Raw genomic sequence first — 20894 nt, forward strand, 5'->3', positions numbered from 1 at the left:
CAAAAGCACTTATCATATCACACAAACAGCATATTTACACTACAGGCTGCATTGTTATAATACATAACTTTCACTGTAAGCAAAAGAGAAACCTTCCCCCAAGTCGGATAACGAATATAAAAAAAAAAAAAACACAACATAATGACCCAAATTACCACCCTTTACATAGAAAATAAAATGACCTTTGTACCTCACTGGGCCACTGATTCCAGCCCCAAGCTTTTGGGTCCAATTGATGTTGAATTCTTCTAGGATGGAGGTCTCCTAAGGGCAAACACATGCAGCTGTAGATGGTTGAATTACATACACTACTTTGTTTTTTTAATATTTCTGGCCCAAAAAATAATATGTACTTTAAAAAAAAATAAAATAAGAATTTACTTACCGATACTTCTATTTCTCGTAGTCCGTAGTGGATGCTGGGAACTCCGTAAGGACCATGGGGAATAGCGGCTCCACAGGAGACTGGGCACAAAAGTAAAGCTTTAGGACTACCTGGTGTGCACTGGCTCCTCCCCCCATGACCCTCCTCCAAGCCTCAGTTAGGATACTGTGCCCGGACGAGCGTACACAATAAGGAAGGATTTATGAATCCCGGGTAAGACTCATACCAACCACACCAATCACACCGTACAACCTGTGATCTGAACCCAGTTAACGGCATGATAACAGAGGAGCCTCTGGATAGATGGCTCACAACAATAATAACCCGATTTAGTTAACAATAACTATGTACAAGTATTGCAGACAATCCGCACTTGGGATGGGCGCCCAGCATCCACTACGGACTACAAGAAATCGAATTATCGGTAAGTAAATTCTTATTTTCTCTGACGTCCTAGTGGATGCTGGGAACTCCGTAAGGAACATGGGGAATATACCAAAGCTCCCAAACGGACGGGAGAGTGCGGATGACTCTGCAGCACCGAATGAGAGAACTCCAGGTCCTCCTCAGCCAGGGTATCAAATTTGTAGAATTTAGCAAACGTGTTTGCCCCTGACCAAATAGCTGCTCGGCAAAGTTGTAAAGCCGAGACCCCTCGGGCAGCCGCACAAGATGAGCCCACCTTCCTTGTGGAATGGGCTTTTACAGATTTTAGCTGTGGCAGGCCTGCCACAGAATGTGCAAGCTGAATCGTATTACAAATCCAACGAGCAATAGTCTGCTTAGAAGCAGGAGCACCCAGCTTGTTGGGTGCATACAGGATAAACAGCGAGTCAGATTTTCTGACTCCAGCCGTCCTGGAAACATATTTTCAGGGCCCTGACTATGTCCAACAACTTGGAGTCCTCCAAGTCACTAGTAGCCGCAGGTACCACAATAGGTTGGTTCAGATGAAATGCTGAAACCACCTTAGGGAGAAAATGAGGACGAGTCCTCAATTCCGCCCTGTCTGAATGGAAGATCAGATAGGGGCTTTTACAGGATAAAGCCGCCAATTCTGACACACGCCTGGCCGAGGCCAGGGCCAACAGCATGACCACTTTCCATGTGAGATATTTTAACTCCACAGATTCAAGTGGTTCAAACCATTGTGACTTTAGGAACCCCAAAACTACATTGAGATCCCAAGGTGCCACTGGAGGCACAAAAGGAGGCTGTATATGCAGTACCCCTTTTACAAACGTCTGAACTTCAGGAACTGAAGCTAGTTCTTTCTGGAAGAAAATTGACAGGGCCAAAATTTGAACCTTAATGGACCCCAATTTTAGGCCCATAGACACTCCTGTTTGCAGGAAATGCAGGAATCGACCTAGTTGAAATTCCTCCATCGGGGCCTTACTGGCCTCGCACCACGCAACATATTTTCGCCTAATGCGGTGATAATGCTTTGCGGTTACATCCTTCCTGGCTTTGATCAGGGTAGGGATGACTTCATCCGGAATGCCTTTTTCCTTCAGGATCCGGCGATCAACCGCCCTGCCGTCAAACGCAGCCGCGGTAAGTCTTGGAATAGATAGGGTCCTTGATGGAGCAGGTCCCTTCTTAGAGGTAGAGGCCACGGGTCCTCCGTGAGCATCTCTTGAAGTTCCGGGTACCAAGTCCTTCTTGGCCAATCCGGAGCCACGAGTATAGTTCTTACTCCCCTCCGTCTTATAATTCTCAGTACTTTTGGTAAGAGAGGAAGAGGAGGGAACACATACACTGACTGGTACACCCACGGTGTTACCAGAGCGTCCACAGCTATTGCCTGAGGGTCCCTTGACCTGGCGCAATACCTGTCCAATTTTTTGTTTAGGCGGGACGCCATCATGTCCACCTTTGGTTTTTCCCAACGGTTTACAATCATGTGGAAGACTTCTTCCATTGCCCTCCTGCTTCTTGAGCCGCCCTGTCTGTCTACGTGGGCGACTGCCGTGATGTTGTCCGACTGGATCAGCACCAGCTGACCTTGAAGCAGAGGTCTTGCTTGGCTTAGGGCATTGTAAATGGCCCTTAGCTCCAAGATATTTATGTGAAGTGATGTCTCCAGGCTTGACCACAAGCCCTGGAAATTTCTTCCCTGTGTGACTGCTCCCCAGCCTCGCAGGCTGGCATCCGTGGTCACCAGGACCCCGTCCTGAATGCCGAATCTGCGCCCTCTAGAAGATGAGCACTCTGCAACCACCACAGGAGAGACACCCTTGTCTTTGGTGACAGGGTTATCCGCTGATGCATCTGAAGATGCGATCCGGACCATTTTTCCAGCAGGTCCCACTGGAAAGTTCTTGCGTGGAATCTGCCGAATGGAATTGCTTCGTAGGAAGCCACCATTTTTCCCCAGGACCCTTGTGCACTGATACTTGGCCTGGTTTTTGGAGGTTTCTGACTAGTTCGGATAACTCCCTGGCTTTCTCCTCATGGAGAAACACCTTTTTCTGGACTGTGTCCAGGATCATCCTTAGGAATAGAAGACGTGTCGTCAGGATCAGCTGCGATTTTGGAATATTAAGAATCCAACCGTGCTGCCGCAACACTACTTGAGATAGTGCTACCCCGACTACCAACTGTTCCCTGGATCTTGCCCTTATCCTGAGATCGTCCAAGTAAGGGATAATTAAAACTCCCTTCCTTCGAAGGAGTATCATCATTTCGGCCATTACTTTGGTAAAGACCCGGGGTGCCGTGGACAAACCAAACGGCAGCGTCTGAAACTGATAGTGACAGTTCTGTACCACAAACCTGAGGTACCCTTGGTGAGAAGGGTAAATTGGGACATGGAGATAAGCATCCTTGATGTCCAGAGACACCATATAATCCCCTTCTTCCAGGTTTGCAATCACCGCTCTGAGTGACTCCATCTTGAATTTGAACCTTTGTATGTAAGTGTTCAAGGATTTCAGATTTAAATTAGGTCTCACCGAGCCGTCCGGCTTCGGTACCACAAACAGCGTGGAATAATACCCCTTTCCCTGTTGTAGGAGGGGTACCTTGATTATCACCTGCTGGGAATACAGCTTGTGAATGGCTTCCCATACCGCCTCCCTGTCGGAGGGAGACGTCGGTAAAGCAGACTTTAGGAAACGGCGAAGGGGAGACGTCTCGAATTCCAATTTGTACCCCTGAGATACCACCTGAAGGATCCAGGGGTCCACCTGTGAGTGAGCCCACTGTACGCTGAAATTTTTGAGACGGGCCCCTACCGTGCCTGAGTCCGCTTGTAAAGCCCCAGCGTCATGCTGAGGACTTGGCAGAAAACGGGAGAGGGCTTCTGTTCCTGGGAACTGGCTGTTTGCTGCAGCCTTATTCCTCTCCCTCTGCCATGGGGCAGAAATGAGGAGCCTTTTGCCCGCTTGCCCTTATGGGGCCCAAAGGACTGCGCCTGATAATACGGCGTCTTCTTATGTTGAGAGGCTACCTGGGGTAAAAATGTGGATTTCCCAGCCGTTGCCGTGGCCACCAGGTCTGTCAGACCTACCCCAAATAACTCCTCCCTTTTATAAGGCGATACTTCCATATGCCTTTTGGAATCAGCATCACCTGACCACTTTCTTGTCCATAACCCTCTTCTGGCAGAAATGGACAGCGCACTTACTCTTGATGCCAGTCGGCAAATATCCCTCTGTGCATCACGCATATATAGAAATGCATCTTTTAAATGCTCTATAGTCAGTAATATACTGTCCCTATCTAGGGTATCAATATTGTCAGTCAGGGAATCCGACCAAGCCACCCCAGCACTGCACATCCAGGCTGAGGCGATTGCTGGTCGCAGTATCACACCCGTGTGAGTGTATATACATTTTAGAATATTTTACTGCTTTCTGTCAGCAGGTTCCTTAAGGGCGGCCGTATCCGGGGACGGTAGTGCCACCTGTTTAGACAAGCGTGTGAGCGCTTTATTCACCCTAGGGGGTGTTTCCCAACGTGCCCTATCCTCTGGCGGGAAGGGGTATGATGCTAATAACTTTTTAGGAATTAACAGTTTTTATCGGGGGAAACCCACGCATCATCACACACTTCATTTAATTCCTCAGATGCAGGAAAAACTACAGGCAGTTTTTTCTCACCCAACCTAATACCCTTTTTAGTGGTACTGGTATTATCAGAAATGTGTAAAAACATTTTCCATAGCCTCAATCATGTAACGTGTGGCCCTACTGGAAGTCACATTCGTCTCTTAATCGTCGACACTGGAGTCAGTATCCGTGTCGGCGTCTGTATCTGCCATCTGCGGTAACGGGCGTTTTAGAGCCCCTGATGGCTTTTGAGACACCTGGACAGGCACAGGCTGAGTCGCCGGCTGTCTCATGTCATCAATCTTTTGTAAAGAGCTGACACGGTCACATAATTCCTTCCATAAGCTCATCCACTCAGGTGTCGACTCCCTAGGGGGTGACATCTCTGTTACAGGCCATTGCTCCGCCTCCACATCATTTTCCTCCTCATACATGTCGACACAACGTACCGACACACAGCACACACACAGGGAATGCTCTGATAGAGGACAGGACCCCACTAGCCCTTTGGGGAGACAGAGGGAGAGTATGCCAGCACACACCAGAGCGCTATATATATACACAGGGATAACCTTATATAAGTGTTTTTCCCCTTATAGCTGCTGTATTGTTATACTGCGCCTAATTAGTGCCCCCCTCTCTTTTTTAACCCCTTTCTGTAGTGTAGTGATTGCAGGGGAGAGCCAGGGAGCTTCCCTCCAACGGAGCTGTGAGAGAAAATGGCGCCAGTGTGCTGAGGAGATAGGCTCCGCCCCCTTCTCGGCGGCCTTTTCTCCCGTTTTTCTGTGAAATCTGGCAGGGGTTAAAATTCATCCATATAGCCCTGGGGGCTATATGTGATGTATTTTCGCCAGCCAAGGTGTTTTTATTGCTGCTCAGGGCGCCCCCCCCTAGCGTCCTGCACCCTCAGTGACCGAAGTGTGCTGAGGAGCAATGGCGCACAGCTGCAGTGCTGTGCGCTACCTTGGTGAAGACAGGATGTCTTCTGCCGCCGATTTTCCGGACCTCTTCTTGCTTCTGGCTCTGTAAGGGGGCCGGCAGCGCGGCTCTGGGACCGGACTCAGAGGCTGGGCCTGTGTTCGGTCCCTCTGGAGCTAATGGTGTCCAGTAGCCTAAGAAGCCCAATCCACTCTGCAAGCAGGTGAGTTCGCTTCTTCTCCCCTTAGTCCCTCGATGCAGTGAGCCTGTTGCCAGCAGGTCTCACTGAAAATAAAAAACCTAAAACTAAACTTTCACTAAGAAGCTCAGGAGAGCCCCTAGTGTGCACCCTTCTCGGCCGGGCACAAAAATCTAACTGAGGCTTGGAGGAGGGTCATGGGGGGAGGAGCCAGTGCACACCAGGTAGTCCTAAAGCTTTACTTTTGTGCCCAGTCTCCTGCGGAGCCGCTATTCCCCATGGTCCTTACGGAGTTCCCAGCATCCACTAGGACGTCAGAGAAAAAAAACAAAACTGAAAACCAGGATTTATGTTCTTACCTGGTCAAATCTTTTTCTTAGGGGGCGATTGAATTGTTTTACCCAGCGGCTATCTCCAGGTGGTGAAAAACGGAGCCATTTAATTGTTGCTCAGTTGAGGGGCCCAGTTGCCGCAGGGATGAAATATTATCTTGCAGCCTCCTGAGGTGTGAGAAAAATATTTGTGGAAACTCAGCACTTTCGGTGTCCAAACGGGAGTTCGGATGCCCAAAGCAGGGAATTTAGATGTGTTTAGCTGTTTTAGGCGGCTAAACCTGGGCTGTTTGGGCGCGACATGCAAGATGTGCATGGGCACCAAGCACAATTGAATATTGACAATTGTTCGGGCATCTAAAATGTCCCATTTATAAACAATACCCAACCCCAGCCACTGGCAAGCCAATTAAGTTAGCAAGCCCACGGCAGGAGCAAGGACAGAGGAAGACGGAAGACGGCACACACGCAAACGTACAACCACATGAAAGAGTTCAGAGAACCAGTACATAGGTAAAAAAAAACTGGAAGCCAGGTGCATCAGGGTAGGGGCACCCTGTGCACCCTATGGACTTGAAGAAATGGACTGAACCAGGTAAGAACATAAGTCCTGTTTTCATCTATTGTCCACAATGGGGCACATAGACACTAAGACAGTGGTTCTCAAACTTTTTAAAATCATGGCGCCCTAGGCCAAAAGTTATATCATACTTAGGGTCAGTTATGTGGCGAAGGATAAGATTTACTTCTGTTTGGCCACATATTTTATGATTGACAGCCACTAGCACTGGTTTTGACTATTACATTGACCATAAATAATTTTAATTGGTCCTGGACCACCAATCCAAGGCACCCCTGCAAGTGCCCTGAGGCACCCCAGGGTGCTACGACACACCGTTTGAGAACCACTGCACTAGGATGTCCAAAAGCTGTCCCCCTAAGGACAGGAACGCCCCTGAGCCACAATGGCGTAGAAACAAATAAAAGTGTGGGCAGAAGACCAAATGGCCCCTCCAGAAACACCACACTGACCTGCCCAAGAAGGTCTAACCGGCCGGGTGGAATGAGCAGTCATCCCCGCCGGGACAGGAAGATCCACTGCAGAGTAGGCATGGCTGATAATTAAGCGGAGCCACCTGGCCAAGATTTATTTGAGGCTGGCCAGCTCAACTTGTGGAAATCATAAGACAAACCGAGAATGCAACTTATGCAGATCGCTGGTCCTGTCCGCATAAATGCAAAGAGCCCCCACAACATCCAGAGAAGCTTCCGCTGGGGAAAAGCTCAGAGAATCATTAGCTGGTACCACAATATCTCAATTTGAAACAATTATATAACCTTGGGTAGATAGCCCAACCGGGTCCAGAGGACAGCCCTATCTGCATGAAAGATGAGGAGAGCAACAAGATGACGTGCTCAGGTCAAATACCAGCCGGGCCAACGCAACAGCAGGCAAGACGACAGTTTTCACGTGAGCCCACGCAAAGCCACAGTGGTCTAAGGATCCATGGAGCCAAAAATAAATAAATTCCACAAAAAAATGGTGGCTGAATGTGTAGAATTTCCTGGGGGGAAAAAACCGCCTTAACACCTGAGCCCCAAATTTAGGCCAGTCTGTAGAAAAGAAAGGATCCGTGAAAACCAGAAAGACCTGGGATTGAAACCCGTTGTCGAACTTCATGCAAAATAGGATCAACAAACACGGTGATAAATTCTAGCCAAACTAGGCTTTCAGGCATTAAGCATGGTGCAAATTACTTTATTGAAAAAACTCTTGATTACAGGATGGACGTGTCAAGAGCCATCCTGCCAAAGTGAGGTGTTTCAGATCCAGATGTAAGCACAGGCCCTGAGACAGAAGATCCATATGGAGAGGGAGATGCAAGGGAGCATCGACGGAGAGACTCCGGCATACCATGCCCACCAGGATCATTGTGCTGCCCTCCAGTTGAACTTGTGATGAACTTGCGGCAATAACAGAACCAGAGGGAAGATATACAGCAGAGGAAACAACCATGGCACTGCCAGAGCATCCCATCCACTAGGAAAGCCTCGGGGACCCCTGGAGCGGGAACAGTATCATTAGAATGCACACCTTGGCGGCTTCGAAATTCCGACTCCCAATTCTAAACATAGGGAATGAACACCGCTGAGAGAGCCTGAAGGTACCGCTCCACCCAGTGAAGAATGTGGCTCACCTCTTAATGGCGCCGCAACTGCGATTGCCACCCTGGTGATTTATATAGGAGACAGCATTCGCGTTGTATGACTGAATGCCCCCGGAGGAGGGGCCGAGCCAGTCAAATAGCAATATATACTTCATTGGGTTCCAGGACATTGATAAGAAGTAGGCACCCCCAAGATGACCACTAGCCCTGGAAGACACTGCCCCCCCCCCCCCTCCAACACCAAAGACTTGCATCGGTGGTATGCAGAACCCAAATCTGGATCCAAAACTGGCAGCCCTTGTCCAGTAGGGACTGGTGCAGTCATGCCAGGCTAGAACATGCAGCTGCAGAGGCCAAGAGAGAAACTGGGCATACTCCTTCATATCGGACATGGAGACTAAAGTCCCCAGGGAGTGCATGAAAGCACAAATGGACATGCGGAGAAAATCCAGGAACGTGCGAACCCCCGGTCTGCAGGGTCCGAATCTTAGAGGAAGATCTGTTGAAGTCTGGGATCCAGCAGACCACTCAAGTGCAACATCTCCTGAGAATGTAGTAGCATAGACTTGCACCAATTGATTTGCTATCCATGGGACTGCAGAAGCTCCTTTTTTTTGCTTTACAGGGAAAGGGGGGGTTTGGTTTATACAGTAATATATATATATATATATATATATATATATATATATATATATATATATATATCTCTCTCTATCTATATATCTATATATTTTACTACTAAGGGGGTGTGGAGGGGTACTATTATTAGGGTTTATTGGGGTGTGGGAAGTTATTTTATAATGGAGGTCTATGGACAGAGGGGATGGGTGGGTACAAAACATATTTAAAAATACAAAGTAAATATATTAATTTTTTAGTGTGTTTTAGTGTGGAAAAAATTGTCAGTTAAGTGGTGGGAAGAAGCATCCAGAATAGACAGGATAGATGATCTAACTCAGTGGTGGCCAACGCGTGGCTCTTGAGCCACATGAGGCTCTTTCTTTATTCAAATGTGGCTCCCAACACTCAAAGTCACGTGACCACAAGAGATATGTAAACCGCTGCACTACAGCCAGACATGCAGCAGCACTACGTAGACTGAGAACTGAGGGAGCCAAATACACACAGGGGAGCTGGCTGGAGTGACACAGGCGGCTGCTGGCTGGAGTGACACATGGGGGAACTGAAGTGTATTATGCGGATCTGGCTTTTTCAATTATTTGATGTAGAAGTGGCTTTTTCATTGTATTTTATGTTGGATCTGGCTTTTTCAATGTATTTTATACCAGGGGCGTGGCCTAGCAGGCACAAGATCACACCCCATTTTTGCAAGTGCGCCTTCGGCTCGAAGTCGGCTCTTTGATGTACCTAACAAGATTTCTTGGCTCTTTGTCTTTGACAGGTTGGCCACCCCTGATCCAACTAGTTGAGCAACATATACGTCAACTGGAGATGTGGTCTCCCATGTGTCCTGATCCTTAGTGGGTAACGGATAAAAGGAAGCCATGTGCTTGGATAGCTGAAAGTGTCTAGTAGGCTGAGCCCATGCCACCTCTAGGAGAGCCTGAAGCTGTGTGGAAGCCGGAAACTCACTATGTTCCCATTTCTGTCACTTGAAGACAGGGGCTTTGGACCTAGGAGTCTGGTTGGGATCCTCAATGAGGAGAATGGATCTAACCAGCTTGACTAATGCCTCCACATCCACCACGAATAGAGAATACTCACGAACAGAGGTAGTGTCCACCACTGAGGTTACTGAGATACTAGCGTCGTAGTCTGAGGAAACGTCTGAATCAGACTCCTCCACAGATAAGAAAGTAAAGTGCTCACATATGGAAGGAACCACGCCTGGATGTCCTATCCCCGACTAGCAGCTGCGCTAACCCCTGCACTGACTGCGAAAACGACTGCATCCACAGAGACTCCACAGTGGCATCCTGGGTAGCCTGCGTTGGTGGATGACTAAATGCTGTTTGCAACTGAGACATTACCTGCGTCAACCCAGAAGCCAAAGCCGATTCCTGAGTGGATGGTGCGGCTGAAGGGGTCGTCCGCAGCATAGTCGTGAAGCAACGGACACAAAGGCCATCACTGTCTGGATACTGGGGAGAGAGAAGGTTAGGACAAACTCTACAAGCACGTGGCACCGAAGCGCCCACCTACTTGGTAGCTTTGTTCTTGGAAGACATAGTAATGCAATCCAAGTGTGACCCCACACACAAAGCTGAAATTAGAAGTGTGTATGTGAAACAAGGGGGGTGCAAAGAGTGTCAAGCGCACCCAGATACAAATAAATGGGTCAGCTATAGTAATCTATAAATGCAATATAGATATATCAGTGAAGTACAACATAGACCTGCAATGTGTTACCAATGTGACCGCTATCAGCAGGACACACATACACAGGGACACCTCACATACACACCAGAACACTCAATGCATACAATAAGTGGGCAATTATACTCAACAGTCCAGCTAGAATAGCAGGAAGGAGTTTGTATAATACAACCATGCTGCTGAGAGCGAGGTATGCAGGAAACAGGAGCCCTACTTCGCTCTGTTCTGAGCCGAGGGAGAAATGTGGTCATAATGGCTGCCCATCGTTTAGGGTGAGAAAAGACAGAGGAGAGTGCCTGAGTCAGTCAACTGGTTTGTGAGCTTGCTCAAAGTCAGGGGAGGGGCCAAAAGGGGAAGCCCGTCTCCCCCTTTGGTATGGAGCCCAGGGCAAGTGTCTGGCTGCAAGAGTCACTGGGAGTGGCGTGTGCTGGCCACCCCCAGGCTGCCCACGATGGAAGTCACCGACCCAGTCGCCAGTGCTGCCGCGCTGGCACTGGGTGTTGGAGCAACAGTGAGGGTGTCCTGACACTGTCCGCTCAGCTGTAGTACAAATGTAAAAATAAATAAAATAAAGTAGCCTCCCCTAAGAAAATGGTGCCAGCTACTGCCGGCACCAAACAGAAACTGGCTTGCTGGTGGCTGGGGGTGGGGTATAGGGAAGAGGGAGTCTGGGGCTGCTGGGGAAAGTTTAGTACCTATTAGATGCCCAGACTCTCACCTCTCCAGGCTATACAGTGTACCTCTGCCCCCTAGTGGATGACAAAAGAAAAAATTGTAAGAGGGGGATTTAATTGTGTTTTTAGGTTCCCAAAGTAATGGGCACTCATAGGAGCAATTCAACTGTTGCTCCGATCGGGTGCCCCATTACTTCTGATGCACCCAAAAGCCGCGCATATCAGGAGTTGGCAAGCTGAAATGTCCCACTATGTGGCTATTCGCACCTGAGTGGATCGTGCACCATCTAGTGACGGCCGAGGGGTAAAACAGTTGAATAGCCCCCTAACAGTCAGACAATACTGTAAGCTCTCAGCAGAGCCCTGATTCCTCTTGGTTCTCACCCTGCACTATCCTGCCCTCAGTCAGTGACTCGGTCCAAGGGCATTAGTCAATAAAGTACTACAGTTTATTGCTGTCACTCAATTAGTTACATAGCTATCTCATAGTTAGATTTGTTTATATGTATTGTTTGTGTGAAACTTTTTATTTGCATTGTTTGTTCAGGAATACATACGATTTACCGGCAGGTGGGATGCTGGTTGTCCATATCCCGACAGGGGCAGCCCGCATGCGGAGCGAGTGCACAAAGTCTCCTTGCGGGCTAGCTGCGCTCGCCACAGGATCTGTTTCTATTCTATGGTTGTCGTGGACACCCACGAGTGGGAATGGTCCCATTTTGCCGGGATTTCGGCTGGCGGGAATCCAGCGTCTGTATCCTGACCGCCAGGATCCAGACAGCCGGCTAATTGAACGGATCCCGTTTGTTAAGATAACTGCATTTTACACTATATGGACAACTGGTGGCAGCATGTCAATGAAAGACAATAATAACAATACTGATAATTGAATCACTTTATACAAGTGGTATCTAAACTCATAACTTGAGTGGCATGGGATTTCTCTTGTACTTTGCATATGCTCTCGCACGGTAATGGCACTGAAGGCTGGTAGAAAAATAAATAGTGTGTTCTCAATTAGATAAGAGTGCATACTGTATACCCAGCATACATTATTACAGCTTACAAAGAAAGACAAGAACTCTTAAAGTTCATCTGTACATACACAACATGAGTAAAACACACATTAAACAATAATAAAACACAATCTAAAAGGTGCATACACACTTGCCGAGAAAATAAGCATATCGCTCATTTTCACCCTTCCTGAGCGACGTCGCTCACTTTCTCGGCAAGTGTGTATACCACCCACGATCAGCGATGTGCGGCCCCGCGGGACGTTAACAACTCTCGCTGTCGGCCATGTAGGCAGCTCAATTTGGACTGTCATCCAAGAGCTGCCTGCACGGCCCCTACGCTGCGTGACCTCACTAAGCGATATGGGGGTCAATTCTATTCGGCAACTAAAGAATAGCGCAGGGAATTAGCTCCCGACGCTATTCAATTCTGCTACTAGTTGCCCGCAATTGTCGGGAATTCTTCTCTCATCCCCGGGGGATGAGAGAAGAAACCCGACAAAAGTGCTGCCTCGCGGCCGGCGCGAGGCTGATTCTGTCGGGAATCAGCCTCGCGCCGGGGAGTCAAGTCGGAGAATGCCCGTTCTCCCGACAAAACTACCTGTTTAGTCGGCGAGAACGGGACATCGCCGACTTAACTTTAGCTGAATTGAATAGCGTCGGGAGCTAATTCCCGGCGCTATTCTTTAGTTGCCGAATAGAATTGACCCCATGGTCGTCATATCGCTCAGTGTGTACGTCCTGCCGCCAACCGCCCGGGAGCATGTCGCCTAGTGTGTATCCACTTTAAAGGTTTATGTAATCCTAAGCAGACTGTTTGAGGTTTCTACATGGTATGGACATATGGTAAGGCATGAAAATAGAAGATTACACAAGAACATTCTAAAGACAGGATTAGCCCTAAATACCACAAAATACTGTATATATTGAACCAAATTTCAATTTGTCATTATTCTTATCCATTATCAATCTCACAATCCAAACCAATGTCACTTTGGCTTTCAGAGCCTAAGTTTCCCCAGCACTTCTACCCTGTATCTTCTTGTGCATAGCAGGCAGTTCTGCCACAAGGGAGCTAATAAATTCTCACGAAAAGGGACCTCCTTAACAAGCAGTTAATTAGTCAGCAGCTTCAATGAAAAACAACAACTAGACTTAACCAATTACATTCAACTTTCTGGTATATCAGATAAATGTATTCTCTAAAGAAAGATCAGGTAAACAGGAGACAACCAACAAGGAAGCCGCAGTAGATATCACAATGAATCAAGGCAAGCCTTGGAGAATCTACGGTACTTATCAACTTATGAGATAAGTAAATACATTTATCTTTCAGATACCAAAAAGGCAGAACTTAATTGAAGCTCTAATTAATAAAAATGTGTTTACACTATAAAGCATTCCATTTTCATTTCATATCATATCATACATGACCCTTAAGCATTTTGATATCTCGTAAATGCAGAAGAAGACTACTAGCAATGATGGTGGAGGGCACAGAGAGATGTATGCACTGCTCTGTTCATGAAGTAAGGTTGCAGCAATGTTTCAGACATTATCACTGATTAATGTATGGATCGGTTATGTTTCACAATTATTATACCATTACTTCTCAAACTCAGTCCACAAGGCACACTAAACAATCCAGGTATAAGGTATATTCATGAATGAGCACAGGGAACTTAAATTAGTAACAGTCATTTTGATTTAACCACCTGTGCTCAAGCATTGACATCCCTATGTGCCTTAACAGACAAGTTTGAGAACCATGGCCTTTTTACACTTTACATGATATTGTACAAGTTAAACATTTTGGGGCCGATTCAATTTTTGTGTGCACCACCTGCTGGGCATCTACAGGAATGGGCGTCTATCGGAGCTATTCAATTGTTGCTCCGATCAGATGCCCATTAGTAGTTAAGGCATCCGACAGCTCTTGGTTTAGCCACGCAAAGCGGCTAAACCTGTGTAAAGATCTTGATTGGGTGTCCAAAGTCCAGGCACTTTGGGAGCCCAAACCACAGACTTTCACAAATTTTTCCTCGCACCTCTGGAGGCCTAAGAGTAAAAATTTGATTGCAGCGGCTAATGGGCATCTGATCGGAGCAATAATTCAATCACTCCGATAGACGCACATTCCTATAAACACCCAGCAGGGGGCGCGTGCAAGAATGGAATCGACCCCTAAGCATGTTTAAAAGTACCTTTAATTTAGCTAAAAAGGATATATAGACAAACACACACATATATACAAAGAAAAAAAAACTTTAGATCACATTGTTTACAGTAAAAAAACAGAGAAATAAACACCAGGAAAAAAAAAAAAAAAAAAACTTATTAAATCAGCAGCTATTTTGAACAAGTCATGCAATATTTTAAATGAGATCATCAGTTCATTTAAGCAACACAGAATCCCTTTTAACTAGAACAAGCAAAGTAGCAACTCAGAAAGCATGAAGTGAGCCATCTGGGAACATTTGCCACAACAGATTGGATCAATCACGAAATAAGAAAATATTGTCATTGCATTGTACATAAATTTCAAAATATGCCAACAATAACTCATTAATTAAAAATTTACTCAAGTTTGACACAATGGTTAAAAAAAAAATATATATATTATTACAGGTTGAGTATCCCTTATTCAAAATCCTACATTTTTCGGTCCCCTACTGAAATAAGGGTGTGTGTGAGAATATATGTGAGAATATATATATATATATATATATATATATATATATATATATATATATATATATATACATATATATATATATATATATATATACATACATCCAAGAAGAGTACAGGCACTCACCACTTCCTTGATGATAATGAATTTATTATACCTCATATAGAGATGAACGACAGCATGTCAGCAAAAATGTCGACATTTTGGCTCCATCTGAGCCTTTGTCAGGACAGACAAAATCACATCAGGTTAACACCCAGCTGCTGGGTGTTAACCTGATGTGATTTTGTCTGTCCTGACAAAGGCTCAGATGGAGCCGAAATGTCGACATTTTTGCTGACATGCTGTCGTTCATCTCTATGTGAGATACACCTGTGAGGTATAATAAATTCATTATCATCAAGGAAGTGGTGAGTGCCTGTACTCTTCTTGGATATATTTTGGACTACTTGAGAGCCCTTTACGGAGCACCGCCCATGTTGTAATTTGCAGCAGTGAGTGTGGATTCACTGGATAGATTATATATATATATATATATTTATATTTTTTTTTTTTTTTTTTTTTTTTTTTTTTTATTATTATTTTTTCCCCAGGAAATTAGTAAAACATACTGACATACATTATTTTGAGGAGAAAAAATGTATTCATTATGCTATTGCATTTAGTCAAAGGGACGGAAACTGGTCAATTTCTTAAACTACTAGGAAAAAAGAAATGTCATATGAAAAAAAATTCACAAGAGCTACAAAATATTATAATGAAAAAGAATACATTTCCATAATGTTATACAGATGTTTAAATCCTATCCAAGAAACCCGTTTTATATGTTCATTCAAACATCTCCCATTGAGAAAACTACCATGTGTTCATTTAAACCATAGGTTCTCAAACTCGGTCCTCAGGACCCCTCACAGTGCAAGTTTTGCAGGTAACCCAGCAGGTGCACAGGTGTATTAATTACTCACTGACACATTTTAAAAGGCCCACAGGTGCAGCTAATTATTTCACTTGCGATTCTGTGAGGAGACCTGCAAAACATGCACTGTGTGGGGTCCCGAGGACCGAGTTTGAGAACCTATGATTTAAACCCTCCAGACACCATGCCAGATGTTTATTTATACTGCACAACCTAGCATATACTCATTTGCAACACACACACACAATGACCCATGTTGATATAAACTTACTCCAGCATACCAGATGTTAATTTAAACAAAATATCCCACCAGATGTTAATTCACCTCTGCCACGAGCACAACCCACCAAATGTTCATTCACCTCTGCCACGAGCACAACACACCAAATGTACATTTAACTCGCCCACAAGCTCAAGCCACCAGCTGTCTATTCACCACCACAGCGAGCGCAACCCACCACATGCCCGTTCACCTCTGCAGCGAGCACAACCCACCAGATGCCCATTCACCTGCACCACAACCCTCCAGATGCCTGTTCCCTTCCGCCGCAAAGGCAGCCCACTAGATGCCCATTCACCTCCTCCGCAACCCACCAGCGATCCACTCACCTCCACCACAGCCCACCAGATATCCATTCACCTTCACCGCGAGTGCAAAAACCCAGATAGATGCCCATTCACCTCCACCACAACCCACCAGATGCCCATTCACCTCCACCACAACCCACCAGATGCCCATTCACCTCCACCACAACCCACCAGATGCCCATTCACCTCCACCACAACCCACCAGATGCCCATTCACCTCCACCACAACCCACCAGATGCCCATTCACCTCCACCACAACCCACCAGATGCCCATTCACCTCCACCACAACCCACCAGATGCCCATTCACCTCCACCACAACCCACCAGATGCCCATTCACCTCCACCACAACCCACCAGATGCCCATTCACCTCCACCACAACCCACCAGATGCCCATTCACCTCCACCACAACCCACCAGATGCCCATTCACCTCCACCACAACCCACCAGATGCCCATTCACCTCCACCACAACCCACCAGATGCCCATTCACCTCCACCACAACCCACCAGATGCCCATTCACCTCCACCACAACCCACCAGATGCCCATTCACCTCCACCACAACCCACCAGATGCCCATTCACCTCCACCACAACCCACCAGATGCCCATTCACCTCCACCACAACCCACCAGATGCCCATTCACCTCCACCACAACCCACCAGATGCCCATTCACCTCCACCACAACCCACCAGATGCCCATTCACCTCCACCACAACCCACCAGATGCCCATTCACCTCCACCACAACCCACCAGATGCCCATTCACCTCCACCACAACCCACCAGATGCCCATTCACCTCCACCACAACCCACCAGATGCCCATTCACCTCCACCACAACCCACCAGATGCCCATTCACCTCCACCACAACCCACCAGATGCCCATTCACCTCCACCACAACCCACCAGATGCCCATTCACCTCCACCACAACCCACCAGATGCCCATTCACCTCCACCACAACCCACCAGATGCCCATTCACCTCCACCACAACCCACCAGATGCCCATTCACCTCCACCACAACCCACCAGATGCCCATTCACCTCCACCACAACCCACCAGATGCCCATTCACCTCCACCACAACCCACCAGATGCCCATTCACCTCCACCACAACCCACCAGATGCCCATTCACCTCCACCACAACCCACCAGATGCCCATTCACCTCCACCACAACCCACCAGATGCCCATTCACCTCCACCACAACCCACCAGATGCCCATTCACCTCCACCACAACCCACCAGATGCCCATTCACCTCCACCACAACCCACCAGATGCCCATTCACCTCCACCACAACCCACCAGATGCCCATTCACCTCCACCACAACCCACCAGATGCCCATTCACCTCCACCACAACCCACCAGATGCCCATTCACCTCCACCACAACCCACCAGATGCCCATTCACCTCCACCACAACCCACCAGATGCCCATTCACCTCCACCACAACCCACCAGATGCCCATTCACCTCCACCACAACCCACCAGATGCCCATTCACCTCCACCACAACCCACCAGATGCCCATTCACCTCCACCACAACCCACCAGATGCCCATTCACCTCCACCACAACCCACCAGATGCCCATTCACCTCCACCACAACCCACCAGATGCCCATTCACCTCCACCACAACCCACCAGATTCCCATTCACCTCCACCACAACCCACCAGATTCCCATTCACCTTGGCCGCAAGTGCAACAAACCAGATAGATGCCCATTCACCTCACCCGCAATCCACAAGATGTCCATTCCCCTTCCCTGTGAGCACAAAACACAAGATGCATTTTCAACCCACCCCACGCACAGCATGCCATCAAACACCACGGACACAACACCTGCCGATATCCACCCCCGGGTCAGGTGTCAGTCACATCTTCCCATACAATGCAGCCGGCACCGGGCAGCGCCATGACAGACGGACACTCCACCTGTCCAGCCCTCACTCAGACATCCCATTGCGGAGCCCGCAGTACGGGGATAGGACGGCAGCGGCTGCAGTGTGTGCGCCGGGCAGCCCGTATACAGAAAGGCCACGGCTGATGATACTGTTATCCCCTACGGTGCTGCAGAACGGCAGAGTACGTTACACTACACCCGGGAAATCCCGCCGGCGGCAGCTCACTGTCACCTCCGTATCTCACCTTTATTGTCCTGTCCATGTCGCCGCCTCTCTGCGACATCCCTCAGGGACAGCTGTGACCGGCGACGCCGCGGTGGGTCAGAGCCTGCGCCACACCATGAAGCTACCGGCCTGGTTCCCCATGCAGTGTCACAGGGGGAGAGAGGTGAGGGACTGGGGACCGGAATACAAGCCGGGCTGTGAGGAGGAGGTCTCCCCACCGACACTACAGCCCTCGCAGCGTGACTTCAGCAATGCCGGTTTCGTTCAACGCTTTCAGTCTCAAAGCTCCTCCCAGCTTGGAGATCTCATTGTTCCCGGACTCGCACAATGACATGTACACAATGATGCGGTTGTTGCTGCTGCGTGTCTGAGCCAAGCTGTGCGGAACATTAAGCCGGCATTGTGTAAAGGCGACCCGCCGGCGCGCCAGTAATGAGGAAGGCCCCCTGAGTGTCTGCCTGTTCCACAGAGTGAGTTCCTCCCTTAGGTCCTTCTACAGTGACGTCGCTTAGTGATGAAGGAAGGCGTTCTACATCATTGACGCTCAGAAAAAAAAAAAAAGGTTGGTTCTATATCGGAGTGGGAGAAGGGACCTTGTGACGTACCTAGGGGAGGAGACACGTCACCAGGGGGAGGAGCTACGGCCGAACAGGGTACCCGAAAAGTACGCTCGCCACGCTTCGGGCTCGGTGGCTCGCTCCGCTCCGCTTCGTTCGCCACCTAATTACTAAAGGTAATAGTTGGTGGCGGGGATAGTAGAGCAACTGTCCCGCTGGCCTAGCTCTTCCCCCTTGTGTCGTGGCTCCGCCCCCTGACGGAAAAGGTCCCTTAGGCCACTTGGATCTAGCCTCAACCCAGAAAAAAAGGGATGTTTTTGCCAATTTTATATTCTTAAATGTGATGTGCGGGCGTCAGGTCTCGTCTTTCTGCAGAGAATTACTTATGATTACCCCTTGCCCACTGAAAATGTTGGGATGGCCGTATTAATGGGCACGTCGATCTACAGCTAACGTTTGGGAAGCAGAGCTTGATTCATGTTCAGAACATGGGCTTCTCTGGATTAGCATAGCTAAACTGCTTTAGAACATCACTTTTATCTTTTGAAATAGCGCTAGTACGCTATTACAGCGCGATGTGTGCTGAGTGAGGGGGGGTGTGTGGATGAACTGGGGGACGTTCAGTTCACCCAGCAGTGAAGTGAGCGGTCTAACTAGATTTGGCCTGCGTGTAGGCCAATCTAGAACCGTCGATAGTAGCGCACGGGGCCGCGCATCACTATCGCTGTGGGGCATATGTTGAGATCCGTGCTTAATTTCTAAGCAGTCTAGTCAGATTGCTTACAAATGAAAGCAAACATCTCTCCGTGTGTACCCCCCTTTAATCTCCGATTCTCTGACGTCCTAGTGGATGCTGGGAACTCCGTAAGGACCATGGGGAATAGCGGCTCCGCAGGAGACTGGGCACATCTAAAGAAAGCTTTAGGACTACCTGGTGTGCACTGGCTCCTCCCACTATGACCCTCCTCCAGACCTCAGTTAGAATCTTGTGCCCGGCTGAGCTGGATGCACGCTAGGGGCTCTCCTGAGCTCCTAGAAAAATAAAGTTTATTTTAGGTTTTTATTTTCAGTGAGATCTGCTGGCAACAGACTCACTGCTACGAGGGACTAAGGGGAGAAGAAGCGAACCTACCTGCTTGCAGCTAGCTTGGGCTTCTTAGGCTACTGGACACCATTAGCTCCAGAGGGATCGAACACAGGGCCCTACCTCGATCGTCCGGTCCCGGAGCCGCGCCGCCGTCCCCCTTACAGAGTCAGAAGCAAGAAGATGGTCCGGAAAATCGGCGGCAGAAGACTGTGGTCTTCAACAAGGTAGCGCACAGCACTGCAGCTGTGCGCCATTGCTCCTCATGCACACCTCACACTCCGGTCACTGATGGGTGCAGGGCGCTGGGTGGGGGCGCCCTGAGCAGCAATATTAACACCTTGTCTGGCAAAATAACACAATATATAGTCCTAGAGGCTATATATGTGTAAAATACCCCTGCCAGGATCCATAAAAAAGCGGGAGAAAGTCAGCCGAAAAAGGGGCGGGGCTATCTCCCTCAGCACACTGGCGCCATTTTCTCTTCACAGTGCAGCTGGAAGACAGCTCCCCAGGCTCTCCCCTGTAGTTTTCAGGCTCAAAGGGTTAAAAAGAGAGGGGGGGCACTAAATTTAGGCGCAAATCTGTGTATTATAGCAGCTATAAGAGAAAAATCACTGTGGGTAGTGTGAATCCCTGCATTATATAGCGCTCTGGTGTGTGCTGGCATACTCTCTGTCTCCCGAAAGGACTTTGTGGGGTTCTGTCCTCAGTCAGAGCATTCCCTGTGTGTGTGCGGTGTGTCGGTACGGCTGTGTCGACATGGTTGATGAGGAGGCTTATGTGGAGGCGGAGCAGATGCCGATAAATGTGATGTCGCCCCCTGT

At 48.2% G+C, this 20894-nt stretch overlaps 1 protein-coding gene across 2 annotated transcripts in view; it reads right to left on the reverse strand.

The window, feature by feature from the left end:
• Nucleotides 1-18954, reverse strand: part of MAPKAPK5 (MAPK activated protein kinase 5) — a 139142-nt gene extending 120188 nt beyond the window's left edge. Inside the window, exons 1-2 of one of the 2 annotated variants that reach the window (XM_063964370.1) lie at nt 18446-18954; nt 191-261 (exon numbers count right to left, since the gene is read on the reverse strand). In XM_063964370.1, the coding sequence (XP_063820440.1) occupies nt 191-261; nt 18446-18484 (110 nt within the window). In that variant the 5' untranslated portion in view covers nt 18485-18954. Of the gene's footprint in view, nt 1-190; nt 265-18445 lie in introns of both variants that reach the window. The other variant, XM_063964369.1, reaches the window with a different exon arrangement.
• Nucleotides 18955-20894: the final 1940 nt, after the last annotated feature.

The sequence above is a fragment of the Pseudophryne corroboree genome, chromosome 1 (genome assembly GCF_028390025.1).
Source record: "Pseudophryne corroboree isolate aPseCor3 chromosome 1, aPseCor3.hap2, whole genome shotgun sequence".
Taxonomy (NCBI): domain Eukaryota; kingdom Metazoa; phylum Chordata; class Amphibia; order Anura; family Myobatrachidae; genus Pseudophryne; species Pseudophryne corroboree.